This window comes from Corvus kubaryi, unplaced genomic scaffold (genome assembly GCF_017639235.1).
Source record: "Corvus kubaryi isolate FWS band 111438036 unplaced genomic scaffold, C.kubaryi_AGA036_p1.0 split3-73, whole genome shotgun sequence".
Taxonomy (NCBI): Eukaryota; Metazoa; Chordata; class Aves; order Passeriformes; family Corvidae; genus Corvus; species Corvus kubaryi.
The window spans coordinates 43,496,109-43,515,912 of NW_024582091.1; the positions used below are offsets into that span (position 1 = coordinate 43,496,109).

At 42.4% G+C, this 19,804-nt stretch overlaps 1 protein-coding gene across 10 annotated transcripts in view; it reads left to right on the forward strand.

The window, feature by feature from the left end:
• NHSL1 (NHS like 1) overlaps positions 1-19,804 on the forward strand; it is a 185,796-nt gene that overhangs the window by 83,884 nt on the left and 82,108 nt on the right. Inside the window, exon 1 of one of the 10 annotated variants that reach the window (XM_042017218.1) lies at positions 8,050-8,098. The exons of the other annotated variants lie outside the window; for them this stretch is intronic. Coding sequence (XP_041873152.1) covers positions 8,083-8,098 — 16 coding nt within the window. The 5' untranslated portion in view covers positions 8,050-8,082. Of the gene's footprint in view, positions 1-8,049; positions 8,099-19,804 lie in introns of those variants that run through there. 10 annotated transcript variants of the gene reach the window in all.

Genomic DNA, 19,804 nt, shown 5'->3' on the forward strand with positions numbered 1-19,804 from the left:
CCTCTAAAACTGAGGGGACCTTTGTCTCCAGCATGGTCATAGCTCACCATTCTGGCAGGACATTGCAAATATGACAACTTCTTGTTTTTCCTCCAATCTGTTACAAATGAAAAGAAAGTGAAGTTAAAGGCTAAGAATGTGGCTAAATAACTGAAGTTAATGAATTTTGAAAGGGCATATTTAGCTTCTATTATAATATTTGGAACAATTAAGTAGAGTGGATTTGACAGTTTGTGATTTAAACTGTGAAATAAATTTTCTTCTTGTCTTTTAGTTGCAGAATTTCAATAAAAATAAAGAAATTAAACTAGGTTTGCCATCTACCTGGCTTGTTGGGGGTTGCTTTGGGTTTTTGTTTGTGTGTTCGTTTTTGCATATACTTGTCTATTAAAACAATTTATCTACCAGGCTCTCTTTCCCATTTGTAAGTGGAAACCTCTGTGTTGTTTTTTTTTGGTTTTTTTTTTCCTGGAGAATTGAAGTGTAAATGCTGTTATAACTTGAATGTGTAGCTTATTGTTCCAAAGCCTGAGCTGAAGTGGTCTGTTAAAATGTAAGGCCTAGGTGCTTTTGATACCTAAGCAAGGTGTATTTTCAGCATGTGAGTGTGTATTTTGGACACTTAAGAGAATGGCTCATTTTTCATCCCAAGGAAAGGTAATTAATATGTACACCCTCTGCTCAGCCTAGAGCTTCCCTTACATACAGCGTGGCAGCTTCTGCCTGGCACTTTATCTCCCTGAAGCAGATGGATTCCCTGGACATTGAGTCGTGGTGAACTTGTAGTGTTTGGAAGGCAATTATGGGCTGTGAATTAGGTGCTTTGCAACTGGTGCATCATTTACTTACCCATTCACTCCAAACTAAGGGATCTGAGAAGCACATAGAAGGTTGTCACATAAAGCTGCTCAGAAGCTGTCAGATCAAACACCTAAGCAGAGGGGAGTGACAGGGCTGCATTTTGCTTGAGAGTAGCACGTGGGGATGGATGTTAAATAGAAGTTATCCCTGGTCACACTTTCTCCAGGGTAACACAGGCCCATAGTAACAGTGCCGCTGTATATTGTGTGTATTGGAGGGGAGAGGGGAGGCCTCTGCCCACACCTCCTCCCACTTCTTGCTTGAACTGTGGGCCATGTCCATGAAGCACGGTACAAGAAGCTGTGCTTGCCAGTTAGCAGGTCAGGTTTGATAGGAACAGCTCTTGGAGGGAGGCACGGCTTGGCCTCCTGACTGCTTTGGAGGGGCACTTGTCCTCCAGGCACTGTATGCCCGGCTGCTCACAGCATGTCCCTATCAGTCAAGTCCCATCAGAGCTGCTCCTGTCACCTGCTGCCTCTTTTTCCTTTTGCTTGTTTTCACGTGATTTTTTTTTTCTTCCCTATGGCTTTGTTTTGCCTACACAGGTGTTTGCTCCCTAACGCAGTAGGGATGCTCACAGTTTATGTATTAGGCTTAATACTATGAATCACACTCTTGTAGGCACCTTGCTAATGACTACATTAATTAAAGAGTGACCTTTGGAAGAAACAGCCTCTTAATTTTGATTCTGTCATTCATGTCTAATTTTAATGCCTGAAATGGGGATAGAAACTAATGAATGGTGGAGGCTGTTGCCTTTCAGAAACTGAAATTTGTTTGTACTTGCTTGTAATTTCCACGGAGCCTTTTGTATCTCTTTCTCCCTTGTAGTCCAGACTGCCAAAGAGCTGATGAGTAAGCGTGACTGATTACAGCCTACTGTACACTTACATGGAAACTCTCATCCAGGAATTACTAACTCAATTTTATTAACCTTGAGTAGTGCATGTAATGCCATATATGGTAAATACGGCATTTTCATTTCAGAATGAAATGAGGTATTGTGACATGTAGTGGCAGAATCAGATATTAAATTCTGCGTTTGACTTGTAGCTAGCTTGACCTGGTTTTGCAAAGAGAGAAGATGTCCTGTGCTCAGCAGCACAGCTCCTTTCCACTGGGGTGCTGGCTGGCTCTGACGGTGGAGCTGTCAACAGCAAGGGGGCTGCAGCTCTTGCACAGTCTCTGTCAGATTGTCGTTCAGCTGGGACTGTGAGGAAGGTAGCAAATCTATTAAATTGATCAGGTCGAATAAGGAGTAACTCGTTTCGTTCTGGCTGCTCTGCACTGACACTTCTCACATGCTGGGATCTCAGTGAAGAAGCAGTTGTGTTTCTGCCCCAGGGATGATGGCAGAAAACACCTCGGTGCTGTCTCAGGTTTGTAGCAAGGAAGGAATCAGAACAGGTGGGAATGCAGAAATAGTTCCCATTGCACCACACATGTGAAGCTGTAACAACCTACAAATGGCCCCATCACCCTGCCCTGGCACTGTTTCTGGTAAGAGCACTGGCCCAGTTTGCTGCCCAAGGACGGCTCATGCTAAAGTGCCAATTCTTGTAATTCTTTGTCAAGGGCTTGAGTGTTTTTTGGCCCATAGCTTTAAATCAGAAGAGAACTGCTTAAAGTGCTGCTGGTTTTACCTCAGTATTTCAGTGACCTATTTGTTCTTGTTAGGTAAGCATTGTGATGGTGTGAATGAAAACAGCTCCCCAGGTAGTACGGATGGTGGGTCTGCATAGGGCAGAAGAAAAAGTGATTTTTCTCTTTGCTGTTTTGTGTTGCTCTGGCATGTGTTTCAGCCTTGGGGAGTTTTTTTGATACAAGACCATTGCTCTTTTTGTGCATATTTCAGGAAACAACCTGTTATTTTCTCCTCGTCCTTGTAGGATGGTGCAGCTGTCTTTGGATGCCAGGATAATGGGGGGGAATTCATATGTCCTTCATGCTGCCTGTGCTTTTGGTATTCTTGATTACCCAAAGGTGGCCTCAGAGCATTCCTCCGTGGCTTGTTGTTACCAGGGTTAGTGAAACACTGACGACATCAATCTGAGGGAACAAGCCCTTGCCAGCCTGTGGCAGTTTTCTGGAGCAGTGCACAGATGACTGGGCAAATGAAAATGCCCGTGAGGGGCATTTTTGTTTTGTTTTAATAGTAAACATTATCAATAAAGCCCTGTTACATCCATTAATCAAAGCTAATTTGGCACACAACCCTTGCAAAACAATGAATCTTTTTTTATTGAGAAGCAGATCTTTTAGCAGCAGATTGAAATTACTGGATTGCCTGTTGTTTTCCCAGGCTTTTTCTTCAGAACTTCTGCTCTAGCCTCTCTTTAAATTTGGGACCATCAGTCACTGTTTCCATATAATTAGTGTTCTTCTGGTCATGCATTAAGGCTCTGTACACTCTGGTCCTACCCGCACAACCAGGAATGCCCTCTTTGTTCAAATTCTGTGGCAAAGAAATTCCTGAATGAATTTGGAGAAGTTTGTTACAGATTCCTTTCTTGACCTACAGCAGCTCTTTAAAAGATTTTGCCCTTTCTGTGCCCTTTGTCTGAAGAGTAAGGCAAACAAAAGATAAGGTGAAGTAATTCATGACTTCATTGTGTTTGTTTTCTTCCTCGCTTAAGGCAGAAGGCAGTCCATTCCTAAAACCATTTATTTTAGTAATTTTAAGGCCAAGCACTTTGTGTCTGCACCTGCAAACACTGCTGCGTTTATTACAGAACTTTTTGTTTGCAATAATCAGAAACCACAACAGGATTTCACAAATGCTGTCTGCAGGATCTAATTGAAAACCCCATCAGTATAGCTGTAGCTATGGTAGGATTAAAAATAAAGTTGTTTCATTGAAAATCAGCTTTTGATGAAAAAAATACATAGATAAAGGATTTTACTTTGGCTCCTGAGTTTACATAGGACTAAAGTGGAACTGTGTCCCTCCTTCAAGTAAAAAGTCATTGTTTTAGATTTAATTCTCTAGGTAAACAATTAGACATAGTTTCAGAAGTTTTATTGGAAGAAAGTTGTTCTAATTATGGGCATACATTTTTTTCCCCCAAATGTGTATATTGGTTCTGTTCATTCCTGCTCCTTAAAGGTATCAAAAAATTCCATTTTTTCTTCTATGTTTGAAGGTTTGGAAAATTCTGTTCCTCATGCCAGTCTTGAAAGATGGCAAAAATGTAGCTGCAAATCTGGGAGGGGGAGAGTAGCTCTATACTCGTTGTTTCACTGATAATTTTAGAAAGATCCATTCATCACAAGTCACCTGCCTGCATTACTTTTTGCAGGACAGGATACATCTTTTTAGCTCCTGCTATGGTGAATACTTAGCAATTTGAGTTACTGCTTTAAAGGACATACTTTCTGCCTGATCATTTGAGTAAGTTACTTGTTTCATTATGTTTGCTGTGACTTTCTCCAAACGATTTTCTTAATCTTAAATAATTTTTGAAATACTTCTTTCCTTCCTCACTGTATGAGGAAACTCCACCCTCACTCCTCAAGTAGAATGGGTAATATAATATGCGCTATCAACTGCAAGAGATAATAGCAAAATATTTTTCTCTATCTTTGGAGTTGTAAGAATATTTGGTTTTCCTTATCAAAATAATAGTTAATATCTTTTTCTCCATTGCTTGGTTTCCGAGTCAATGCTGACTCTTTAAAGATACGCTGGGGCTGAACTAACCTCCCCTTATTTCCTGTCTCTTATCACCAGTGAGACCACAGGGCTTGGTAGGTTCTGGGTCTGTCTTTTCCTTAGTGCTTGAGCTGCCTGCAGACTAGATGGTGTGCCTTGTGTCAACCCTCACACTGAAAATTTTATTTTTACTCCAGCTGCTTTCTTTGGATAGTTTTTCAGGGTGGGTTTTTTTTGTTTGTCTGGGGTTTTTGTTTTGTTCTGCTGCTCTTGGTTTGGTGTTATGCTCAGCTTGAAAGGCAAACATGTCAGAAGAATTCAGGCTTTAGAAAAATGATAGTTGGCACCCATCCACGGTATCAGAAATGGATGTCTCCAAGGATTGCTTTAGTTCTAAAAGGAAACAGGACTTAATTAGATGTCCCAACAGCCCTGCTAGCTGGCAGTCAAACTGGGATGCACTTTGACGTGCAGCAACACATGAAGCAGGACAGAAAGCCTAAACCTTTATCATTTTTTTCTGTGAGTTGGGCAGGTCTGAGCTGGATTTTCTTTCATGCTCGTTTTAATGGTACAATCTTTAGTGTCCAAAAAGTGGTGCAAGTATGTACATATTCTTCTTGAATTTATTTCCCTCCCATCGTGTTGCATGTCCAGATTAGGGCAGCTAAGAGAAATGGCACTAGCAATGTTATGTTTCAACAAGGGAAAAATGGCACTGCAGCTTTTCTTCTAATTGTGGTCAGAGAGGTGATAGACATTTCAGTGAGTTGAGAGTAAGGGAGAGGATGAAAGATGCAGTTTGGTGTTTCAAAATTCCTGACTTCACGTGGTTAAAACATTTCTTTTTAAAAGATCATGACCATTCCTTATTAAACATGGATATATATGCACAGTTCTCCATGGCAGTTGTGGTCTCCTCTATGGAGCCAGTCCACTTAGCATCCATTCGGTGGGAGCAGTGCTCCCCTGAGAGGTGGCAATGGCAGGTGGCATTATGGCAGCTGGGAGAGGTGCTTCTCCTGTCATGGGATAGATGTGGTGGGATACGTTCTTCCACATTTGTAGCTGTCTCTTGGTATCCAGCACAACATGTAATGCTTTACAGAGCCAGCACGCTTTGTAATACGGCTGTTGAAAGATATTTCCATGTTATTTCCATAGAGTTCACCCAGGTGTGATGGGGAAATTTGTTCCCTAGTGTCACAGACTGCAAAATGAGATGCAGGGTGTAGGAGAACTGGTTCCTTGATGGGAGTTTGATTTCATACTGCAAATGGCCAGGCAAGAGAAGAGCTGGGGCAAGGAGCCGCCAGATTCCTAGATGTCAAGGTCCACTACCTCTGAGGCCGTCAGGGGGATGGATATCAGGCCTCCTTGGTTTCGCTGCTGTAAAGCTGCACATGTGTCTTTGGATCACTCATAGAGTCCTGACACACTAACAAAGCTAAAATAGGTGCTGAACTGCTTTATGCCTGTCTGGGATTTGATAATTCTGCTCCCTTCCGAAATATGTGAATTTTTATTTCACTTATTCTTTGTTTTAAGCACTCCGTTTTTCCCAGCGGACATCAGGAAAGTGGGGATCCCTTTCACGCTTCTTTGCTCTGTTCCTGGTGAGGGTGGGAGAGGAAGCTGGTGAACAGGACAGAGTGTATCCCCCCAAGGAAGATACTCTTCCCCAAGGGCCCAAACCTTCCCAGAAAAGTATGTGCCACTGGTGTTATGGCCCAGAGCAAATTGGACTTTTCAGCTATTGTCTCTAAGCTGTGTAAAATGTCTCAGATGCTATTATTGTTCCATAGTTGGCTTCCTCTTCCTTGTTTTATTGACACAGTTTTCCCCATTGCCCATGTGCAGAACAGACTGTTGGTTTTGTTTCTTTTTTTCTTGTTTTGTTTTGGGGTTTTTTTTGTATTTTCTACTTGTGTTTGTGATTCCCCTAGAATCTGCTCTGTCCTTTCTTAGTCCCCAGTGGAGTGTTGGCAGCTGCTCTCAGTCCCTGGTGATTATCACTGATGCGCTTCTTACTTCCCTTTCCAGGTAATTAATGAGTAGATTTAACAAGATTGGACCTTAAAATCCCTCTGGTATCCAAATAATCTTCCTCCAGCTACAATAAGTTTTTGTTTATTTTGCCTCCATAAACTGTTTATTCCCAGAGCCCTCTGAAAAGTTACGGTAGGAAAGAGCACATGCATGCCTGGAGCACCAGCAAATGGAATTAAGGGGAAAGGGCCCCTTTGCTTCTTAGAGCATAAGGAAATCTTGACATTAGTCTGTACCCTTTCTAGCAGGATTTGAAAGAGAAAAGACAGGCTAAGCTATATAAATGTTCTTTTTGGATTTTGAGCTATTCCAATGAAATGTCTCCATTTTTCTGCCATTGCAGCCTGCTCATAGTCCATTCTAAAGTGAAGTAACTTTTCTTACATGAGGACAGATACTTGAAATGTGATTCTTTAATATTGAAGCCCAGCTAATGATAATCAGCATCTCATTAACACTGCTTCATCTGGGGTCTGAATTACTGTTTTCAAGGTGTCAGGGCCAGATTTTTTTCTGGAGCTCCACGTAAAGATAACATGTTTGCATGTGTTCTTTATTTTCATTTGGCTTTACATGGAGGATTTTAGGACTTGTGCTTTTGGAGACAGTTGCAATTCTTGTTTGTTCAGCAAGATAGGTTACCCTGACCCTTACTTTGTTCCCTGGCTCTTGTATTTCTTTGCTGTACAAGGCCAAGCCCTATAAAAGTTAGTCAACATAACTCAGCTTCATTTAGACTCAAATACCATGGCTAAGCACGGTGCTGGTGGCAGCTCTCTGTGACCCTTATAAATTAAAATGCTTACAAGATTGTGTGCTTCTGTTCCTGTAGATCTCCTCTGCAGAAACTGAATAATGTAAGAAATCTTTTTAGCCGCAACATCTGTGGTGCTGAGCAGAGGAATCATAGAATGGCTTGGGTTGGAAGGGGCCTTAAAGACCGTGTAGTTCCCTACTTTGACCAGGAGCACCTGCCAGTAGACCAGGTTGCTCAAAGCGCCGTCCAACCTAGCCTTTGAACACTTCCAGAGATGGGCATCCGCCAGAAGTCATAAAGCACACAGGCATACACAGTATTACAAAAATAAACATTTTCTCTATCTTGACAGTTCAGATACACTTAAAAGATTCTGGGTTATGGATAAACCCTATATTTATAGATGAAGTAGAAAACTGCTCAAAGCACTCTCTGAAGAGAGACCAGACGGGGGTGTGGGGGGCGGGGAACGATCACAAAGAGCAGAGTCAGTAATTTGTAAGAACAGGCGAGCGGGATTACAGTGACTTCCTTCCCTAGCGCTGACCCCTGGATGCCCACGAGCTGCAGGAGGGCAATGACAAATGCTGACAGATGAGCAGCACTGACCCTCCCCAGGCCCGGCGGCCCGTCCCGTGAGTGGCCGTGCTCGTTCGCTCGCGTTTCCCCCGGGCCGGGCGGGCGGGGGTGCCCGGGGGCCGGGCGGGCGGTGCGGGAGGAGGGAGGCCGGGCCCCGCCTCGCCGCTGCCCGCCGGGCCGCAGGATGTTCTGCCTGAAAGGTGAGGGTGCTGCGCCGCAGGGAGCGGCCGCCGCCGTGCGCAGCGGGGCCGCTTGGTCTGGGGGACAGCGCGTGGATTTGTGGCTCCTGTTGTTGGGGCGATTGCCATCGCTGCCCGGCGCGGTCCTGCGGGAAGGTGCCGGGCAGCCCGGCAGACAAAAGGCTGGCGCGGTGCGAGCGCACGGAGCGGGGCCGGGGCGGGTGCGCTGCCGCGCGGGAACGGCCGCGGGGCTTCGCGTGTGGAACATCTCTCCTGGTGACGCCGCACCAGAGGCGAATTTGCCTTTATTTAGGTTTTCCCCAGTACGGGTGAGATGTCATGGAGCACCCGAAGAAGAGCAGAGAGTTAGCTGGTCGCGCTGTGTTACTGCAGATGCTTGATAGAAACTCTACTGCTACGCTAGGTGATGCTTCCTCTCATTCAGAGATGGTGCAGACCGTCGGGACAAGAAGAGTTTTTATGTCCAATGAGATAGTCTTATTTTATATTTTAAATTAAACTTCTTCAGCACGTGGTTCTGAAACGAAAAGACTATGAAAAGCTTACTGGTTTTGTTTCACGCCCATATTTCTGTTTTTATTAAAAATTGATACTACTACTTTTCTTACTGAAGTAAGACGAAAGCTGACACCAGAGAGCCGTTGTAAGGAAGCGTTTAGGACTTAAAAAGAAACAATTTCCCTGGGAAAGAATAACAATTACGTTAATTACTTAAGTGCTTATCAGTGCTTGCTCAGAGTGTTTTTCTCTCTTTAGTTAGTTAGAGTCATGGTTTAGTGGTGGACTTGGTAATGCCGAGTGAACAGTTGAATTCCATGATCTGAGAGGTCTTTTCCAAACTAAATGATTCTATGATTCTATAAAACATTGACTATTTTTATTCTACTAATAGCTTCTATTTATGCAAAGTTCCCACTAAAGGGTCTTGGTGCAATCATAAATTTAAAAAGACATTAAAATAGTTCCTTTTCTGCAAATTTCAGAGTAGTGATCCAGTGTTCCTAGAGAAAACCTGAACGAATTGCACAACTCAATTTGCTATGCAGTGGTTTATCTTAAATAAAATCGTTCCTGCATACAAAAAACCTACACAGTTTAAAATTCTTAACGCCACAAGAGGTTTTCAATTCACAACAATTCAGCAGATGACAGGAATTACAAAACAATAAAAGATGAAACTTTTGTTGCAGCATTAACCTAATGATACAGGACAAATCGTTTAAAGGAAGAGTATAATAGGTAAAAGCTTTTCAAGCCTGTTGAGGCAGCTAAAGTCTGAGACTTTTGTAATCTAGATCACCTGACTGAAAATGAAACAAGGAGTGAAATTTTCAGAGATTGTCCTATGTGCAGCAAATGAGCTTGTACAGAAGCAAAATATTTTTGCCTTGCATAATTAAATTCAATTACGCTAGCTTTTTTCTTTTAAATCTTAAGTAGAATGCATAGGAAAAGACTTTTCAACATTTTCAGGTTTTATTTGTGAATAAATTGCTAGTTCCAAGATACAAAAACCCCATCTAAGGGCTTCTCTTAAAAGCAGTGGAAGTACTGGATAGCTGTGCTGCATAGCAGCATATTTTGGCATTGTGTTGATTCTTTCCTGTTTGCATGCACTCTGTCACTGTGCTTTGCTCTATTTTGATAGCTTGGAGTAGGCTTCTCCCTACCTTCAGCATCAGCAGCTACCGTGTATTACATTATTGAGCACTGAAAATCATGATCCTGAAATAATCAGCCAGAGTGTTAATACTGATAACATCAACATGCAAAGGAGAAATGTTGTGACACACCCATCCTTTTTACTGGCTTGATGGTAGCCTGTGTAGGGAGAAGGTCTCTTAAACAGCAGGGCACATCTTCCTCTCAGGTGCTGCTGGCTTGTTTGGGCTCTGAGAGCTCAAGGAGAAGCAGTGTGGTTGTTCAGGTGCTGCCCTGGCTTGCCAGCTCCCAGTGTTTGCTCAGTCTGATTTGTCAAGCACACTCCATCTGATAAATGAATCCCAGGTCTGAGTCAGTGTAGTCTGTTGGTGTGTGTGTAGGATGGGTGATGAAATCCCCCCACTCTAAAACTTGGCCTCCATGAGCTCTAGAAGTCTGCTGCCTCTAATTTTTTCTTTTTAGGGGAAGATAGGTGCTCAGAGCTGGGTGTCTCTGCCCATGCATGGCAGGTGACCCAGTGTCTCTGGCTCCCAGGCTGATCCAGGCTGGCCCTCACACAGCACCAGTCTGTGGGCAGCTCTCAGCTCTTCAGCACAACCTTCAGGTGCCCCCATAGCCAGAAACATGGGTTGTATTGGAATTTGACCTAAGTTGGGCACCTGCAGCAGAGGCAATAGTGCATGCTAGTTATTGATCTTTGGGACTGAAGGAGTACAGATGGAATATTGAAATAAATTTCCCTGGTAAAAAATTAATTCCTAGCAATGTCATGAGCAGTTCATTGGCATGTGCTGAAAAATGAGCTCATGATTTTGTGATACTTGCCTGGAGTTTCCTTCATAGCTTTTGTAGAGGAAGAATAGTGCCAAGAAATGCTGTAAAGCAGGCATGTGTGCTTGCTGCTTGCCTGCACTTGGGCAGTATTTTCCATCCTTGCTTGTCTTACAGCTGTGCATTTGAGAGGGAAGTCTTTTATACTAATAATAGCAAGAAGTTATGATAGAAGCTATCCATGAAAAATCCCAGGCATGTGCTGCTTGCTCTCTGGAGAAGAGTTCCATCCTTGAAATGCTGATTTTTAATTTTTTTTTTTTTTTTTGTCAAAGATCACAAGGCTGCTCACCAGTTGTCTCGTGTTGTGTGTATGTAAGGACATTCCTTGGATTCCTTTCTTGGCAATTTTCTCGTGAAATATCCAATGTTTGAAATCAGGAACAGATTTTCTCTGTCTTTAAATAAATGTGTTTTCCAAGTTGAACTAGACAAGAAAAAATTTGTAAAAGTTGCTTTCTTTTTTCTTTCTGTTTAAAGTTTTACTTTTTTGTGTGTATAACGCCGGGCCAAAATGAGGAAGGGGACTTAAAATAATCTAAATGAAGGGATCTGTCAAAGTGAAGATTCCTGGCAGAATTAAGTGAGTTTAGTTTAAGCCTAGATTGATCTTGTGGTATTTCTTCCTCTGTATTCATTTCAATTTTTTTATTTGTTTCAGTTATGCATAATCACAATGGGATCCATTCTTTTTGTAGTTGTTTTTTATATCATATGCTTTATTTTATTAGGGTGAGTAACTTTGAGGACACTTACTATCTCCAGTTCTTCGACGTATAAAAGCAGTTTGAACAAAGACAGAATTAGTACACGCTGATGTTTAAGTATCAAGCATATGACTATGAGTTACAAAAACCCCCTACTTCTCAGTTCAGTTACACCTGTGTGAACCTTGGACATGCCAGGAGAGCTCTGTCAGCCATGTTGTATTCCCATGCTGTGGGGGAAAAAAGTCAGTTTCCACTTAGCTGCTGGCAAGATTTTACTGTTTAAGATTGCATAAAGTTTGAAGGTTTTGTTCATTAAATGACAGCTTTATTAATTCACACTGAAGGAAGGAGAGGAGTGGAGGTGGGGAATGATGTGTCCATGGCTGAGTGTGGATAATAGTATCTGGTACAGGAGCAGCCTTTCTCTGTCAGGCTGCAGTGAATGGGAATGGCTTCTAACTGTGCCTGGAAGTATGGAATGAAATTGAACATAACAAAAGGAAGATTATAGGTCTGGGTAATAACAATCTTACTGAAGTTAGTCCATGCTCAGAAATACTATAAATATACTTCTGCTTTTAAGTGTTGTTCAAGTCCTTCACCTATGGCTACAGTCCTATTGTCTAATGTACTTAAAATACAAAATACTGTTTCTGCTTGGATTCATTTACAATCTAAGTGCATTGGAAGAGGGTAGCATATATATATATAAGGGAATTTTCAAAGGTAGTGGAATGCCTGGATAGCAGAGCTGTAGCCATGCCTGTGGTGCCTGCCTGTGGTGCCTACCCTGCATGTTTCTTGGCTCTGTTTGTAGCAGAATGGGCAGATGGAAATCCCAGGGAGTACTTGTGCCATGCTGACCCACTGGGGGAGAGTGGAGTACCCCAGCTCTTGCTTCTGCAGTTCAGAGGTTGCCTGCAAATATATTTAATCACCACATTGTGGAAGCATGTTGTTCCACTCCTTGGAGCTGTTTCATTTGACTGCCTCTGAGGAGACCACCAAATGGCACGGGTACAGAACCTGCGGAATGAATGCCTATTGTTTGCTGTGGTTTTGCTTTGCTTTTTTTGGTCATAGAACAGGGTGTGGGTGCCTGTTTTTTCCGTTGAATTTTTAAGAAGGTCAGTGGCAGTTGGTGAAGCAGGGTGAGCATATGCAGGCATTAGGTAAAAATCTCTTCTGGCAGGTACACCAGCCTTTCCCAGGGCACATGGGCTTTCACCCTGAAGTGGTACGGTGACAAGGCAAGCCAGATAGATTCAGCTGTGAAATCAGTTAGTATTAAAGCTCTCCATCAGTAAATCTTTAGGTGATGATTGGAAATGTGGAGGTCAGGGCAGACTACTGTATGTGCTTGGCCCTCAGTACTTGAATTCAGCTTGTGCTTTTCAAACACTGTGCAGTATAAACACACACAGACAAAAATACTTGATGTTTGTAGTATTTTCGTTGACTCAGGTGGTGTTCTTTAAGACTATGAAAATTGACTCCTCTGCTGTCACAACTGTGTAATTAAGACACAGCTTTTCCTTCACATGTGCATTTAATGCATGCTCTGCCTTTCTGTTCCACATCTGGCTCTTTATTGGAGGCTGCAATAGGAGCCATTTGCACAATTCACACAGCACTGCAATTCTGAAGAGGGCCTGTTGGTAAGTGAATCATAGGTAGAAAGATCATCTGCTGTTTTCCTTGACCTGCTGATGTTTGCTTTTAAGCAATATCTGTTAACCTCCTCCATTGTCTGGAGGGCTGTAGTACAATGAAGTTGGCCATCACTCTGCAAAGCAGTAGTACAGGGCAGTGAATTTCTGTCAAATTGCAGCAAGAAGCCAGCACTTAATTTTAAGCAGTAAAATGTGTGCAGGCTAGAGAATATTAAAATAGATGTAAAAGTAGCATGCACAGCTGATTGGATTAATAAGCACTAAAGAATTTCGTGTTGAAGTGGTCTTTGAGACAGCATACACATACTCGAAATCTATTAATAATCTTCATGCATTTTTCAGTGCTTTAAGCATGGTAATGATTGCACATTGTACAAGTATTGTGTTACCAGATTTGTATTCTCTGTGCTTGTTACTTCTCTACATTGGTTTTTCCCCCAGTCCCATCCTCCCCCCAAACAGCATTTTTGCAGAAGGCTGCTGTTACTTCCAAGGAAATGCCATAAACCTTTGTCAAATAGGAGACCCGTTCTCTGTGAAAGCACTTTGCCTGATCTTAAGAAATGGAAATTTCGTTAATTCTTTTATTTGGAGTCCTGTCACAGCTGTGATCTTGCCTGTGGTTAATGGCTGGCAAAACAGTCTATAATTACCTCAGGCATCTTTTTCTAATACTATCCCAGTCATCCAGAGCATCCCACTTTTTTCTAGCTATATTAAAAAAAAATTCAGAAAATGTTTTTGGCATTTGAAGCTCTTGTATAACTTACCTGGACTTTCAGACTTTAAAATATTTTAAACTTAATTGCTGGTCATATGCAGAGATTACAAAAGCATAGGTTATTTAGTCTAGCTGGTAGCTTGGGAGGTAAATACCACAAGGAGGGAGGAAGCCTGTTGAAGTCCAAGGAGAGTATTGGCACAAGATAAATGGTTATGACTGTGTTCTGAATTAATTGAAGTCAGACATTAAAAGGTTCCAAACCATCTGAGGAGGGAAGTTGTGAAACAGACATCCAAAGAGGATAATGTGGACAAAGAATGTTTTTAAGATCGTTCTTGATAATGTTGTGGAGAGTTTTAAGTTAGAGTTTCTGGAGCTGGTAAGGGAACTTTGTGACAGAGGGCTACATGGAAACTTGGGGACAGGATTGCGTTTGCACTTTGCAAACGTTGTAGTCATCCCATGTTTAAGTGCTTCTGTTGGTCATCCTGTGAAGACCAGGAAGAATTATCCCTTTAAATATGTAGTTGCAGCTTCTGAAGTTTCTCTTGGTTCTGCTTCACTGGAGGCTGGCTGCAGGAAAAGGCTGGACAAAGAGCAGGATGTGCTGCAGGTTCTCATGGCGTCAAACCATCTCACAGATGTGCCCTGCTCACCCCATTTTTTCCTCTAGACTCATCAACAGGTACTGCTGAGGTGGAAATTTCCCCAAAAGCTCAGCCTGGTTGGGTTTGCTGGACTTTTCCTGTTCTTTTCTAGTGCCAGATGTGCTGCACTCTCCTTAGAAGTTTTATCTTACAGATTTCCTGCTTTCAAAGTCTCCAGACCTTGCTGACATCTTTTAGTTTTCTCTTGCTCTTTTCTTGTGACGCACTGTTTTTACTCACATAGTGAGATACTGCTGTGTCTCACTTCAGGCTGCTTGTTACAAGGTCTTCCTTGGCCTGTGAAACCTTTAAATCCAGAGATGTGTTGGAAATCTGCTCTTTGCAGCATAGCATCCCAGCCCCTTTCTCTTTCTGACTTTTAATGCATCTCCACTTTAATTTAAACCCATCAATAGTGATTAAACAGAAATACAAGCCAGGCATTTTAGCCACATCCCGTAGCTAAGAGAAGGACTAACATTTGTGGTGCTCAAGCAGAGGCATCTCCAGCACCGGCAGATCCTGCTTTTCATGACAGTAATGTGCTTTCTGACTGCATCTCTGCATCTCAGCCACAAAGTCTTGGATTATTTTGTGTGTCTTTTAGCCTTAAGAGAATTGCTGCATCTTTAACATGCTTACATGGGATAACGAAGCATGATGCTTAAGTAATGAGGAAAACCCAGCTTTTTCCTCCCTTCATTATTAGGGCAACAAGTTGCCAACTCTTGCCTGAAGGTTTAATTTGCAGGGAAACTTGTGTTAAAATGGGAGAAAAGCTTTCCACCATCTGAATGCACAAAGGGACCCTTCTTCAGTCATTCAGGTTTGCTTTTTCTTGTCTTGGTTTCATATCTCAGATGAATCCAAGATCACGGGGAGGGTTTTGTAGTTGCTAGCAACCAGAAGCCATCATTTGTGCAGCACCCTCTGGAGAGGTGACCTTCCTCATGCAAACCATACTAGAAAACAGAAGATGGTGGGAACACTGAGTCCTTCTTGAGGAAGAAGGATGCAAGGGTCAGTGTTAACTTTTCTCCTTACAGGCAGAGTGCTAGAGTAAATGTGGCTGACATATAAAGAGAACAGAAGAAAATGCAAAACTGTGTTTCCTGCCTAATGGCTATTTGGAAGACAGTTTTTTATTATTTTCAAAGCCTTTTTTTTCTTCCATCTTCAGTGTGTCCGTGTGGATTGTCATGAGTCAGTGCATGCTCTGGAGCAGTGTTGCTGGTTAGGGCAGTGGTCCTGCCTGGAAGATTGCTGTGGTGAGAGTTGTTCCACTCTGTCAGATCATACAGCTTCTAGCTCCACTCTAAAGATCTTGAAGGGTTTCTTATGTTGTTCTCCCATGTAGAGGTTGCTCTCATCTTATTGCTTCTCATCTTAAAGGATTGTTTTCAAGTCAGTTAAAAATAATTTTACTTTCCTCCTAAAATTTTGGAACCTGTTCTTGAATTATCATGCTAATTTGTGTGGCTTTACTCTCATTTTTAAAAAAAAGTCTAGTGCAAAATACGTATAAAGGCTGAGTGATTCTTTTTAAGAACAAAAAAGTTTATAATCTGTTCAACTTCGAATTTATCTTGATTCAGTGGCCTACAGTCTGTCAAAATACAGAATTTTAAGAATACATAATTCTGAAATTAACTGAAGCATAGACCTGAAGAATTATATAAATTTTTCATGTCTTTATTTGTGGCTTTGATATGGGCCTTGTCGTAACCAAGGCATTTTGCATTGCTCAGTTAGAGTTGTTGCACAGAAGAGCCTTCTCTAACAGAAAGTTGGCATGCAGGGAGGATAATCAGAAAGGAGACTTTTCAATAATATTCCTTGGAAATCCTGGATTAATTTTTTTTTTTTTTTTTTTTTTGGCCAGCAAGCAGACTGAAAATGAAACTCATAGACAAGTGGGTCTAGTAATTTGTGGTCTTGTATACAGATGGCTGCTCTTTCCAGTTCATTTTGTGAAGCTCAACCATTTGACTTTTTTTTAACAGAGCAGCAACTCCAGATACAAGAAAGAACAGCCCTGGTGGGCTGTGTAGCAGCTGTAGCATCTGCATTCAATCATTTTGTTGGAAAATCAGTTGCTGTAAGAACAGCTGACTGTTTACTTGGTAACTTCATATTCTGCCTGAAAAAGCAGTCCAGAAAGTTTATTGTTAAAGATACAAAAATGACAAATCAATATGAATTTTCTCTAAAAAAACATCAAGACTGTGTAATTGATAGTAAAAAGTTCACACATCATTCAGATATATTTATTGACTGGGACTCGACAGGAATGCTCTTCCTAGGGTGTGACTTCATGTTGGATTGAAATACTGCTAATTTGTACTGCTCCTCATTAACTTAATCTTTTCTTTGGCAAGGGGTACATATTTTTGTCATTATTCTTTCTAATGGAATTTGATGCATTCCTCTAGCCTGATCTGTAAACCCAAGAGTTTACTTACTCTTTACAGAAAGCCTTTATGTGACCTCTTAGAAAGTAGGTGGGCTGTATTTAGTCATAGTTCATAAGAAGCTAGTGCTAACTGGCTTATCTTGCATAGATATGATTTTCAAGTAAATGTGACACTTCAGTTAAAAATTTACTGCTGAACCATTCCAGGTTAATGGGATTATATTTGATACAAAGTTTTGTTTTAGTTCTTTTAACGTAATTAATTATCTTCGCTGAGTTATGACCATTCCTTAGGCTGCTGACAGAAGCATGTGACAAGGTTACTTTTTTTCATTGGCTATGCTTTTAAAAATAATAAAACTACTTTATCTTAAGCATATGCAACGATTATGAGAAGCTGTGTCTACACTGGCAAGTTACCATGACAGGAGAGGGATCTGTGGCGTGGAGTAGGTGTGACATCCTTGTGCCTGCCATGCAAACCAGTGGCATGGGATGTGGAAGAGCATCTCTGAGTGGAACCAATGTATGGCTGAAATGTACACCAATACACAGGAAAACCCCTTCAAGCTGAAAATTGAAAAACATGACTATTTAATTTCTTACTTTTAGACAATTAGGTTTGCCATTCTTGCTCCTTCACTGATGTTTTAATATTGTTGCATTCTGTTGTCGTGTGCCTGATGTATTAGCTGCTGCTCTGTTGTCTGAAAAACAATGAATGAATGCTCTGCCCAGACTGAACGATGGCTCTTCAGTGTTGAATGTTGTGCCCTACAGAATGGAAAATCCAGTCCTTGTCGGGCTGAGTACTACCTGCCAGTTTCTATTTAAAATGGATGAGCAAAATGGATCAGCTCATCTTTTGACATCCTGAGATTTTTTTTTTTACTATATACTGAAGTAGGTTGGAAAGGACCTCTAAAATCATTAGTCCAATGTTAACCCAGCACTGTCAAGTCCATCACTGAACCATGTCCCCAAATGTCACATTTACAGGTCTTTTAAATACTTTCAGTGATGAGGACTCAACCAGTTCCACATGGACAGCATGTTCCAATGCTTCACAGCCCTTTCAGTGAAGAAGTTTTTCCTAATATCCAATCTAAACCTCACCTGGTGCAACCTAAGGCCATTTCCTCTTGTCCTGTCGCTTTTTACCTGGGAGAAGAGGCTGACCATCACTTGGCTACACCCTCTTTTCAGGGAGTTGTAAAGAGCGCTAAGTTGTCCCCTGAGCCTCCTTTTCTCCAGGCTAAACACCCCCAACTCCCCCAGCTTATCCTTATGACTTGGGCTCCAGACCTTTCACCAGCTTTGTTGTCCTTCTCTGGACTTGCTCCAGCACCTCAATGTCTTTATTGTGAGGAGGACTTGAGGTATGACCTCATCAGTGCTGAGTACAGAGGGACAATCACTGCCCTGGTCCTGCTGGCTGGGATGCCATTGGCTGCCTTGGCCACCCGAGCACATGCTGGATCATGTTCAGGCACTGTTGACGAGCACCTCCAGGTCCTTCTTTGCCAGGTGGCTTTCCAGCTACTCTTACTCCAGCGTTTAGTGCTGACTGGAGCTGTTGCGACTCAATGACAAGACCTGCCACTTGGCCTTGTTGAACCTCACAGTTGTCCTCTTACCACCTATCCAGCCTGTCCAGATCCCTCTGCAGAGCTTTCTTGCCCTCCAGCAGATCAACGCTCCCACCCAGTTTGGCATCTGCAAACTGACTTAGGGTGCTCTTGGTCCCCTTGATCATTGATAAAAGATATTAAAACAGGACTGGCCCCAACACTGATCCCTGGGGAGCAACAATAGCAACCAGCTGCCAGCTGGATGTAACTCCATTCACCACCACTCTCTGGGCCCAGCCATCCAGTCAGGTTTCTACCCAGCAAACACTGTACCCATCCAAGTCCTGGGCTGCCCATTTCTCCAGGAGAATGCTGTGGGAAATTCTCAAAGGCTTTACTGAAGTCTAAGGAGACAACATTTCCCTCATCTTACACAGAGCTTAAAAGCAGTTCTGTATGAGGTACTTACTGAAACACTGACCGTGTAAAACCAAAATGTTTTAGAAGTACTCACTAAAAATAATGAATTCTCTCAATACAGGTTTGCATTCTTTTTACCATTTTTGTTGTTTTAGTCTTGAGAGCATTCCTAACTCTCCATGGCACACCTGGCCAAAGCAGGCCTTCCCAGGAATGTGTGTGTCCAGGAGGTGGCACTGCATTTTTGACAGCAGTGATGGTGTACATGAACAGAAGGCAGCGTGGTCACACCATTTCCTCCAGAAGGAGGAGGGCAAGGAGGCTGCAGCCTTCTGACTGGAGGCTGCTTTCTAACAGTGGTTTTTATCAAGTAGTGTAGGTTGCTTTGGTTTTTGTACTGAAAACCCCACTGCGCGTGAGCTCCTCCAGTGAGCTGTGCAGGTGGCAGAGATGTTGCTGCTGCTCTGTATCAGGAAGGTGCTTCCCTTTTTGGGCTTTTAAATCCATTAAAAAAGAATTGTGAGAGATAATAGGAGTGGGGAGGTGACTTCTTTCTCTTCCTGTTACCATGGTAATAAGTTTAATGAGCAGACCTGAACCAGGTAATCCTACCCAACCCTGTCTGAGTTGCTGTTTAATATGAACTGTAAAATAAGCTGGTGGGATGTGACTCCTTTGCTCACAGAGTGTGTGGGTATAGCAGTAGTGTCAACACTGCCATCCACTGTGGCCCCAGACTGGAAACCGTCTTCTCCCCCGGCTTCTGGCAGCATCATCTTTTGCTCTGCATTTTCAGAGGGATCAGAGATGTGTGGGACCCAACTGCTAGAGTAAGGCAGCAAGAATAGCTTGTTGTAACTATCAGTAGTGATACCCAATTGCTTCTGTTTCACTCGCAGCCCTGTCTTCTGCCCCAAACATGTATCACCCCCTTCCCAAAGGTGGTCCGGGTCACAGAGTGCACAGACCAAAGTACTTTGTATTTCTTTTTTTATGGCAGCAGAGCTAAACCAGAAGGGCATAGGAAGGCATTTCTGAGTTACCTGCTGCTTATC